At 34.4% G+C, this 12,500-nt stretch overlaps 1 protein-coding gene across 1 annotated transcript; it reads right to left on the bottom strand.

Moving 5' to 3' along the window:
* Positions 1-9,755: 9,755 nt before the first annotated feature.
* Positions 9,756-12,303, bottom strand: LOC135224822 (KRAB-A domain-containing protein 2-like). The gene is made up of 3 exons (XM_064264145.1): positions 12,205-12,303; positions 10,360-10,566; positions 9,756-10,169 (listed from the first exon to the last, which is right to left on the bottom strand). The coding sequence occupies exons 1-3, from the start codon at positions 12,301-12,303 to the stop codon at positions 9,756-9,758; spliced, it is 720 nt and encodes a 239-aa protein (XP_064120215.1).
* Between the last annotated feature and the right edge of the window lie 197 nt (positions 12,304-12,500).

The raw sequence follows: 12,500 nt of genomic DNA on the forward strand, positions 1-12,500 counted from the left end.
CCTGCTATTCTATTTTATCTTATTTTGGCACTGTGGCAAAGATATATATCATATATATATATATATATATAATATATATATATATTTAATATATATATATATATATATAATATTATCCTTTACAAAATCGGTATTAATCACCTGTATCAAGTGCATAGATCGAGAAGGTTCAACAATTGCAATGTCATTTTATGGTTCGGTCTCAACGAAGTTGCATTTGAGATTTTTTATTTTTTTTTTTCTTTTTTTTTTTTTTTGCTCAGCTCCTTTGTGCAAATCTGTAAACGAAGCAGAAAAATGTGAGCGAAAGTTACATTATTCACGTGAAGAATACCTGACAGAGAGAGAGAGAGAGAGAGAGGAGAGAAGAGAGAGAGAGAGAGAGAGAGAGAGAGAATTTTTTCTGAAAATATAAGTTGACATCATAAAATATGTTTCTTCATATAACTGTAAAAGATTTTGAGGAAAAAAAAAGTTGAATTTGTAGGAAATTCAATTACTCATTTAATCTTAATCAAAACTGATATTAATTAGACTTTACACTTAATGTTCTCATTGATTTCATTAAGAATTCTAAACATTAATATATTTGACACTTGTAAGGGAGGAGAGAAATGGCAATCCAAGAGAGAGAGAGAGAGAGAGAGAGAGAGAGAGAGAAAGATGATATATTGAACATTATAGTATCATTTAGGGAAATAAAGGAAGTAATTAGATTTTGCTGAGTGATAAATACTAATAATTAAACAGGGGAGGTAATTATCCTCATTTCACAGAGTTCCTCTGAAATGCTCCTACCTTTGTGACCGTCAGTAATAATAATAATATTTTACTTCAGACAGAAATGGAATGATTAAATCCGTACCCTGCAGATCTCACGTATAGGGGAAAATGCGTTCTGCTGTAATATGGTTAACACTGAAACCAAGGAGAATGCTCCTAAAAAGCTCTCTCTCACTCTCTCTCTCTCTCTCTCTCTCTCTCTCTCTCTCTCTATCTATCTATCTATCTATCTAAATATATCAGAGAGAGAGAGAGAGAGAGAGAGAGAGAGAGAGAGAGAGAGAGAGAGAGAGAGAGAGAGCAGCCGTTCAGTCTGATTATTTTATCTGGCTGAAAGCTACCTCAGCTACAAAATATTTAGTTGAAGATCTAATTGTATTTTCAAGTTTGCTTTTGCTTTACAGTCGTTGGTAAATTTACTTTACTATGATTATGAGCATTAAACTGTATTATTGCTTACATTCCACAAATAACTACTTAACTTACTTACATATATACTCAGTTGAGGCATAAATTCTTCAAGGAAACCAAGGAATAATTATGCCCATTATTGGCGTAAAAATTAATCGTGAAAAGTAAAGAAAGTTTTAGGGCATATTTCAAGTTTCACTGATGAGGTTCTATGAAAACGCTTTTTGTTAAACATACACCAGATGTTCCTCATTTTTTACAATATGATAAGAAGTATCTGGTTTAACCATACAACGCAAAGGGAAACATTCTTAGCGAATCTCAAGATTAGGCTAGTTTCTTTTCCAAAGTGTTTTATATGACACTAGTTCCTCTGGTCAAAAATGGTGAAATAATATTATGTGTTTTTGTATGTCTGAAAAATTATTCAATCTGATTTTACACACTAGATCCATCGTATAAATTTAAGTCATTTAACAAAAAGAAAAGGAAAAAACACATTGGCCAGCCCCTTACAAAAATTCTGTTAAACACTTATAGAATATATTTTCTGATATATGGTAGTGAATATTTCAGTTTATACATATTCTGCTAGTAATAAAGTATCTCTTCTATTATTCTAAATAGTCTCCGATGAGTATAAATGGAAGCATATGTATAAAAACACAGGTGGTGCTGTTGGTTAAAGAGAGGTTTGAGATTTAATCTGAACATGCATTTTCCGTTTAAATTTAAGTCCACACCACTGGGAGTATGAACTGACATTAGTTACTCCATACATTCTGAAAACATACGCCAGGGAGTGTGTATGGAAATATTTATAATTGGATATAGTGTAAAAGAAAACAAAAATAGGCGAGATATTTACTCATATACCTAAAATCATTATGCTCTCATTTACACGTTTATACCCTTAACACCCGCCCTGAAAGCAAGCAAGACTGAGCACTCAGTATTTCCTCGACCTTTCAGTGATCTTTAGTAAATCCCCTGACACTCGGTCTCCAATGTCCCGGGTCTCCTGGAAAATGCGGTTGCAATATATTTATTCCTCACTAAACAAAGACACCTGGTAGAGTCTTTAAAGGGAAGGTTCTGGAATTTTACATTTCCAGATGTTTACGGCTCTATTGATCTCCCTGACACGTTCGTTTTTTATTATATCATATGGTTTGCTAACAAAAACGAAAACAAAAACATATATTCAAATTATTTTTAACATATAATTTAGGGCTACCTTATACAAGAGGCCGCTGCTAGTTGCCCCGTGTTTTTGGTATACAAGAAAAACATTATCTTCGAAAAGTGAGCCGTTACCATAGCTACTTCATGAATATAAATGAACTTGTGGTAAATAGAAAATAATCTTGAGTGGCTGTCATGTCTTTAATAAATGGGATATTAATTCGCTAGCCTTATTAAAATAAGGTCATTAATAAAGTAAACGATTTTACTTTTATCGTTTAAGGGGCATCACCGATTGTGCCTTACAGAAGCAGCTATTTACGGTTCACGAGCATGAAAAAAAAAAATACGACGAAAAGATGCGATGCAAGATAGTGATTTAATATATGAAGTTTTGTTATTTGTACAGCAAATTCAGGAGAAATATAGAATTTATTTTTGACGGCTTTGTTCCTTACATTTCGATAACGTATTCGACAAATAATAGTTAACGATTAAGGGGACAGAGATAATAAAATAAAGAGAGCGAGAGAATATTAAGTAAGAGTGAAATTCATATATATATATATATATATATATATATATAATATATATAAATATATATATATATATACATATATATATATATATATATATATATATATATATATATATATATATATATATATAATATTTAGTATGCATGTATACTCTTTCTACACAAGTTTATTAACCTTTAAATGTAAATTCTTGAAACGAACATTAGATTTAATTATTTTGTTTTAGAAAGATTATGTTCCTTTAAAATGAGTTTATTTAGAAATTCCGCTTCGTTCCTAGAAGCTTGTAGACCTGAATGAGAGTACATTTTTTCAGTTAATATCTCTATATGATGCAGTGTTCATCATTCTGAGATGTACGATGGCAAAAAATCTAGTTTTATAGACTTGTTGAAATATCATCCAAAGGCAAAAAATGACGTTGAATCTTTAAAATATCTAAGCATTCTGTTAATTCATTTTGATACATTTCGAATGAGGAAAGCGTAATGTTCTCCTACATCACATTAAATTATTTAATGTATTATTACCATGTGGATAAATTCATTTTATGCAGGAAAAAATATTCAATGGAATGAACATGTATGAGAAACGTCAAAGACTTTCAGGTTTGCTGCAAAACAGTAAATCTTACATTGGCTTTGCAGTGTTCAGTAAACAGTGTAATGCTTCATGTTTGGTGCTCATGAGTTTATATGGATTACACTAATCTGAAGACAACCATTTTTCCCATCACACTCTTCAATGAACTCTTTTCGTGAAATGCAACGCTTTTTAGTATTACTCTTGTACAGGTTTGGCTCTTGACAAGGAAAGTAAATAATGATGAATGACAAGTAATATATAAATATCATTCATATTGTTATGTACAGGTTACTGTTTCACAGACGACCTTGTAGAAACCTCTAGCAAACTAATCCATTTTCTATATATCTACAATTTTATAAGTAATATATCTTTTTTATTCCATAAGCTTATGAAAGGATGTTGAAGTTTAGCGAGCCTTATACTATTGGTAAATCCCGGGTTTGAAAAACGAAATGTGTACAATTTATACAAATAAGAAATTATCTCGATGAAAAGATATCACCAACACCCCCCAGCCCCATGAAAAATCATTGGCTCTATATTATGATTAGTTAATACTGCAGTGTTAGGTCTGCGGTGGAAGGTTGAAATCAATTTTCCTTGAAAGCCTGAATTTACAAATTGAGGAGTACAGAGTCCTTTGCTGCTTATGACTGTCTGTTAAATGGATGTGGATAGGGGCACGTTTTTGGTAATAGCATACGAATAACTTACAAAAAATAATATCACGAGATATATATGATTATCATAATAGTGTGAATCGGTGTGATGTACTGTCCATATATTATTAACTTTTATTCTTGTGTAACCTCATTCAACTGAACCTTCAGGGAATAACGTCCCTGGCCCTTAGTAGGCACCAAGTTCAGGTAGCCCAGCTGTTAGTACCTGGATTAAAGTCATTATTTCAGAGTGCGAGTACCTGCAGGCTTGTAGGTCGACACACCTGTGTATCAGGGGGTAGGTGCTATCAAGAATTGTAGCATTCAGGAGGGGTGATAGAAATCATAAGTAGTTCTAAAAGCGCAGGAGGCAAAGTCCTTAGTCGATGAGGAACCGCATACAACAAGGAACTGACCATACTTAAGTGTAATAAGTAAATATAGCCTCTGTAGAACCTGCCACATAATGTTTACAGAAATTGCCCCAAGTCCTGGGAATAAGGGTGTGATAAGAATATCCAGTATATATATATATTATATATATATATATATATATATATATATATATGTGTGTGTGTGTGTGTGTGTGTGTGTGTGTGTGTGTGTGTGTGTGTGTGTGTGTGTGTAAGTGTTAGATAGGATACTTAAGAGACGTTCCTATATAGTGGTTTATTTACGACTACTATACACAAAAGATACAAAGGTGAGCTTCCGTAAACACTGTAACTGCTCAACTACATAACAAGCTGTTGAAGGTCTGAGCACTAATTACATTTAAAAATACATTTTTAGCCGGAAACATATATAAACATGTTTCCGCCCTTCTCTGTTTGTTTAAATTTTGAAAAAATTAAATAAACAAATAATCATGAGAACCAAAATACTAATATAAATAACACACGCTGTCAAAACTATAAGGCAATGGATTCATACATGAGTTAATATAAAATTTACATCACATGAGTAAAATATAAAATTTACATCACAGGGAGTAAAAATATAAATACTTTCATTTACACTTTATTTCTAATGCGAATTTCGCCATCAACACAAGACACAATATTTTTTTTATTTTTAGCATGACAAAATTTATTTCTGAGAAAAATTATTATTGAACTTCTATGTATCTTTACATTCCTTTGTCAAAATATCTGCTATCATATCTTTCGTGTCGAGCCAGTGTAGGAGTCCACAGAATTATCTTCCAACTTTCCTTCAAATCTGTAATGGTATTTCGAAGTAAACGCTCCTCCACCTGTTTTTGTACTACCTATCGATTCCAACAAAGGCCTAGAATCATGCTGAAACAAAAAATCTTGGACAGGAAGAGTTTACTGAGTCTTTAAGAGTTTTTCAAAGAGTAACTGCCCAAGTTGTTTAGCGAAGAATACGGAATCATCAACCAGTTTAGACAAATTCCTAGTTTCAGCTGCCTTTGCAGAGTGACACACCTTTTGTATTAACTTTGATTTCCAAAAAGATAGGTACCGCATTGTAAGTTTCCTTGATCCCAATAAAAAAAAACAAAGATTTCCTCCAATGCTTTTGTTATCAGTCCGATACGAAGCGTTCTCCAGACCAAATACAACGAGATCGTCTTATTACCAATTCTTGAAAACATGACTTTATTTGGTTTGCTATGAACTCTCCTAACAACATGATTTACTCGCTTAAGATTCTCTTATGTTCGCATCGTTTATTCTTCATTGACATTAGTAGAGCAGTTATCGATAAATCTGGTCTAGTGTTCGCAGCCAGCCAGCCTATTTTACCAGCATACTTTCGATAGACTTTCATTTCTTGTTTTGTCAAACAAATCATCAGAATTGGCTTTACGTATATCTTGTATCTCCTCAATACTATTTGCATAATCCTCCATCGATATCACAATCGCGTTTTCTGATTTGTGTATATCTTACCAGTAAATCTAAAATACATTCTTTCTCAACTTTGACACTGTTAAAACACTCTTAATCTTTTCTATGATATTATTAACAAATCTTTCTGTTCCTGCGATGCTAAAATCATCGACATGGGTAATGACCATTCCTATAAGATTATTTTCCTCATACTGATAGTAAAATGCTTCATCGCCACTCACATTCTCAATCCTTCGTTCTTAAAAAATATCCTTTATTCTAAGCCAAAACTTCCTGCTGGCATCGTCAAGTCCGTACAAAGGCTTCTTCAATTTCCAAAGTACACCTTCTTCTTCAAGTCTTTCGGAGGTTCAATAAAGACGTCTCGATCCAAGGCTCTTGATTGTAAGAGGCAGCCCTAATATCAATGGACTGAAGATCAAACTTTTCATTTGCTGCCACGGCTAAAAAATATTTTTAACACTTTCTTCATAGCTGTGGGAGAATCAGCTTGAGGTTTACATTCTTCCTGGAAGCCTCTGGCAACCAGTCTGGCTTTATAATCACTTTTTTGACCATCGTGTTTTTCTTTCTTTGTAATTACCCACTACTGCTGATTCTCTGTTGTCCATCATCTTTCACTTCTTCAAAAGTATTGTACTCAGTAAGAAGTTTTTTATATTCATTTTCTTTAGCTATAAGCACTTCAGGCAAACTTATGATACTTAACTGGCAAGTTCCACCACATATACCGTATTATCAAAGTCAAAACATTCAGCCTTTTCTGACTTCATCCAAATATGCACCTATAGCATCATCCTTCTTGTCAACAAAATCAGTGGTTCCGTTATTATATTTCTTCTTCTCTTCCGCATAGTTACTAATTTCCTTATACATTTTGTCCGCCTCATCTTCTGCCTCTTCTAAAAATTCAAACCTTTCTAGACTGAGATCTCGTGTTTCTTCTTAAATCATCTTTTACTTCGTCTTTCTCTTCAAATAAGGAATTTTCTTCTTATTTTCATAATTTCTCCTGACTAGTGTCAGAGACTTTGTTATTTAGCCCCTCGTTATTTTCATCTTCACGAGCATATACTCTGTAAGGCTGTACTTTACAATCAGCAACCTTTTTCAAATCACCATTTGCCCAACCCAAATAAAAACATCTCTATTCCTATGACAAAATACTTTTACAGGACCAGACCAGCTTTTATTATTTTTCTCTGATAAAATACAAGATCCCCTTCATCGATTTTATGTCATTAAAGCTACTTTTTCTACACTTTGGAAGCCATATCAACTTACTTCCATATTCTTCTTCCCTAAATTTTTTTAGTTATCTCATGGTGCTTTCCATAATTTTTGACACTGCTTCACTATCGAATAAACTTCTGTGGCTAGATTTCAATTGAAATTCCTGGAAAAATAACTGATTTCCCAGTCACCAATCTCATAGGTTCGTATCCAAGAATATTCACATTTGTATTGTGTGGTCCATGCTGCCTATATTTACTGCCATTTTCAAATCTATCTTTTTGTCTGCGTCTAACATCTTGTTCACTGTAACATCGGCTGAATGATGGTTTCTTTCTCATTTAATCCATTACTCAAGGAGAGTATGGTGGACCAAATTTTACATTAAAGCCAAACTTACTAGCATATTCATTTAACCCTCATTCTGAAATTCGGTTCCATTATCAGCCCAAAACCCAACTGAAGGAAAACCAAAACCGCCAATTCCAGCCATTATTCAAAGCATCAACTATAGTTTCCATTCGCTTGTTTGAAATTACTACACCAGAAAAGAAACCTTGTGAACGAGCAGACCATCCAAAGTATGTATTTACTTCCATTCTGTTTCAAATCAATGGTAACAATCTGATTAAAATCAGTTACTTTTGGGATGCTACTTTCGGCCTTCCCAAAGATCTTTTAAATTTTTGACAAACTTTACAGTTCATTACAACTCTTTTATAATTTTCCTGATCTCATCATTCAGTAAATTAGCATTTCTATACGCCCAAATTAACTGTTCTTCTCCTTTATGGTTGGTTACCTCATGGATTTTCTTGACTTTACTATAACTTTGTACTTCTTTTTTCCTTTTTTATAAAGAAAACTGTTTCGTCCGTTGTCCACGTGCCACATTTATAATTGTAAAGCTTGATGTCCTCCATCAGTGTCGTATAATTGAAATTTTTTTTTTTTTTTTTTTTTTTTTTTGTTTTTTTTTTTTTTTTTTTTTTTTTTTTTTTTTTTTTTTCCCTATATAGTGGTTTATTTACGACTAAACATATACACAAAAGATTATACAAAGGTGAGCTTCCGTAAACACTGTAACTGCTCAACTACATAACAAGCTTGTTGAAGGTCTGAGCACTAATTACATTTAAAATACATTTTTAGCCGGAAACATATATAAACAGTAAGTCATATCACATTACCGTGATTCTTCATTTACATATATCGAGCTACAAATGTCCTTTAATAATCTAATTCGCTCTACCTCGGAATTAAATATTTATCATATGTTTAACCTGCGGTGGCAGGATGGCTAAGGCTTCACTGCAAGTCCTGAATGAAGATGCGATTGTTCGTGCCCGTCGGCCGGCAATTCTATTATCGCTTGAATAAATTCCCCTTCGGTTAAACATATATAAAAATATATTAATTCCGTGGTAGAGCGAATTAGATATTAAAGGATATTTGTAGCTCGATATATATATATATATATATATATATATATATATATATATATATATATTATATATATATATATATATATATATATATATATATATATATATATATATATGTTATGGCCATTTTGCAAAAATTGGTCATTTTACAAAATTGCCGGCCATTATGCAAAAGGACTAAATTCGTGGTCAGATTGCAAAATGACCTAAATTTCTTAACATTTTGCAAAACGACCAAGATTTTGGTCAGTTTCCAAATTATCGTTGGTCAGTTCACTAAATGTCCATACCAGCCAGATGGAAAAAAAAGCGAGGGAATGATAAAACGTAATGAACATAACTAATTTTATTCATTTTCAGATAATACAACTTTCAAATACATCAAAACGTATAAAGTTTTAGCAAGTAACTAGTTGAAAGAAAGTAAATGATAAACATAAGTGTATGTACATTACATTAAAGAAAATAGATTACAAAATACATCAAAGTTTAATGTATTTGTGTGTCGACCTTGTTAGAGCAAGAGGCACTGCATTTGCATCTGCTGTTGCCTAAAACAGAGTTTTTAAGCACTTGCAGCGTCTGGTCATACATGACTTAGTGCAAGAGCATTTAGCGAATCCCTGACCTTGTCCCATTGATTCTGCAATGGCTACTTCCTGCAGGCTTACTCCCTGCTCCTGTACATCATCATCTAGCAAAAGGAATTTTTCTAGACATGGAGTAAATTGTTTGCGAGTGTACACCTGTTTAAGCAGGCCGTGTTTTGTACCAAGCTTATATGTGCCATTGTCCAATGCCTTTCACATTAGGAAACTCTGCACGTCCGCGGTCAACTAATGGAACAGGAACCATCACAGTGTCCCCTACTTTGGCTGGTTGAAATCTCCTCACAGAATTAGCGATCATTTTTTGGGCTTGTTTCTGTTGTTCTACGTTATTCATCATAGAACACGGAGTATAAGAGTGACATGGGTTTTCACACACCTTGCACACATTTGAACCAAAATATCTTTTACCACAGGAGATTCAGTTAATGACAGCGGATGGTTCTTCTTGCTCTTCAACACCTGTCTCTTCCTCCTCTATGTCTGTGAGCTCATTAACAACACCTAGTGCCTCTGCAAGCTGCTCCTCCGTCTGCATACTGTCCAGGACTTCCTCTGGTACAAAAGTTGCGTCAACACCAAGACGAGCCTTCTGTCCATACATGGCCTCATATGGTGTCCTTCCAATTCCGGAGTGAAAGCGGGTATTTTTCTTCCACTGGACAAAGCGCAGTCCCTGTGACCATTGCGTAAAGTTGTTGTCCTTCATCCAACATGCGAGACTTGCTTCAATATCCCTGTTGGCACGTTCCACCGAGCCCTGCGATTGGGAATGTCGTGATTTGCCATGAACCATCTTGCGCTCTCGCCACATCATCAGAACTTCCTTGACAAGCTGAAAATTAAAAAGAGAATATCAGGTTTTGTCATATACAGGGTGGTTCATTAACCCCAATGTTGCTATGTTGTGAGTTTTGGAGAGAGAGAGAGATGAACGAGAGAGAAGAGGAGAAGGAGAGAGAGAGAGAGAGAGTGAGAGAGAGAGAGAGAGAGAGAGTGATTTACAGAAATCATTTATTCTATACCTTATTTGAGAATTCTCTTTCATTGTCAGACTGCAGTATATGGGGGGCTCCTTTGTCACAGAATATATCAACGAGGTGGAAAGCAACCTCTTCAGCAGTTTTCGTCTGTAGAGCCCGAAGACACACCATCTTCTTCAAGTGATCCTGATAGTTCAGAATGAAACGATGTTTTCCATCTGGCTGGCTCTGTATATCGATCAAGTCGACCTACAAATAGACAGAACAAAAAAATCGTGAACAAATGCAAGGGTATTAAAGACTCCTATATGACAACAAGCCATGACAATAATGAAATTACTATCAACGGCCTTAACCAGTGCTTGTTTATTAACCTGAGCTCGTGAGTTCATGCTGTTGGATACAATTGGCTTCACAGTCACAGACTTACATACAGTGCTTTTTTCAGATGACACTCCTCACAGAACTGTAAATATAACTCAATTTGGGACCTTTGAAAATATTGGCATAATTTTTTTACTTGTTCCCCTAAAGACAATAGTTCTACCTACATGTCCCTTGCACGATGAATAGCATCGATCACATCGAACACATCTTCAGCACATACGAATCTAAGACGAGTTCCCTTTTTTCTGCAATTTCTTAACGGTGATACCTTCAACTGTGACCTCGAGGATTTCATACTTTCGTAAACAAACGATAGTCTTCTGAGTCTTTTTAATGTTAGAAGCGTTTAAGTTCATCCAAGCGATTCATAATTTGTTCGTATTCACTTCTGTACAACAAACCGAAGCATTTGATGCTTTCTTTTCCTCAGTCGTGACCAGCTTTGAATAAAAATCAGTTTTTCGATTTTCCATTGTACAAATTTCCAGAGTATAATAAAATGCACACCAAGTATTACGTTGGCCGTCTTCTCCTGGCTCTCAGCAGTGCCTTACTGACAACAGTCTCACCAGTCAGCTCCCATTACAAGCTTTTTTTCCATCTGGCTGCTTGCTGTATGGGAGATTTTGTAAACGGACCAGCAATAATACTCTTTATTTGTAACTGACCAAAATCTTGGTCGAATTTGGTCCTTTTGCATAATGGCGGCAAATTTTGTAAAATGACCAGTTTTTGCAAAATGGCCGTAACACACACACACACACACACACACACACACACACACACACACACACACACATATATATATATATATATATATATATATATATATATATCTATATATATATATATATATATATATATATATATATATTATATAGTATAGTGATGAACCGTCCTTTACAGTTCTCAGATTCTATAAAAAAAGAAAAAAAATATATTACCAAATCAAAAGTACAGCAGCGACTCAAATCAGTAATAAAAATTGACATGATAAATAACTTTACAAAATGATTACAACAGGACATACACTTGTCCTACACAACCATAAACAACACATCCCAAACAAATAAACAAATGACTATCATAATTAACTCAACAATGCACCATCAGGACCATACATTTGCTTTGTCCTATACCACCATAAACAATGCATGCTAAACAATGAATCAAATGAAAACGAGGTAATAAACCAATTATCAGGGTATACACTTCCTTAATGCCATCCATAAATAAAACAGAATTAGATTTAACAGGGTCATACACTTTACCCTCCAAACAGAAGCACGAGACATGAGCCATACACTGCTCAATCAAAAAAACTGAAATAACTACTTAAGTAATTGAATGATCAAGAAAAATAAAAAATTTCCGTCAAAAAAATACCATAAAATAGAAACAATCATAAATAAAAGATATCGAAACCTCAGTCAAAGGTCCTCGAGGATGACCATCGTCGTACTCCTACACAGGAAGGCAAACTGGAACATCTGCAAATACTTGACGACCGGCCATCGTAGTCGATGCGACTACTGCATAGTTGCCACAGAAGAATGTCTCCTCTGTAATGGTGATCACGGTTAAACCACCAAACCACATCCTCGGGGATTTGACTGAATTAATCCTCCTCAAAGTACGGCTGTCAACAGGTAACCATAACCTGCTGTACTCGACATCTCACCCTGCTAAAGACGACCATCCCTCCGTCTTCAATTACTGACAAGCAGCCAACACCTGCCGCTAAAAGGTATGCTACTCCGCTGCTGGGCTAACCTTAACTGCATAACTGAAAAACA

This window comes from Macrobrachium nipponense, chromosome 12, assembly GCF_015104395.2.
Source record: "Macrobrachium nipponense isolate FS-2020 chromosome 12, ASM1510439v2, whole genome shotgun sequence".
NCBI classification, from domain to species: Eukaryota; Metazoa; Arthropoda; class Malacostraca; order Decapoda; family Palaemonidae; genus Macrobrachium; species Macrobrachium nipponense.

Bases quoted from the DNA above. Each gene is read 5' to 3' on its own strand.
- LOC135224822 (XM_064264145.1), bottom strand. From the start codon at position 12,303: ATGTGGTTTGGTGGTTTAACCGTGATCACCATTACAGAGGAGACATTC. The intron at 10,567-12,204 runs GTATTTGCAGAT...GTCTATTTGTAG, and splicing joins CTACGATGGCCGGTCGTCAA to GTCGACTTGATCGATATACA. The intron at 10,170-10,359 runs GTATAGAATAAA...TTTAATTTTCAG, and splicing joins AAAGAGAATTCTCAAATAAG to CTTGTCAAGGAAGTTCTGAT.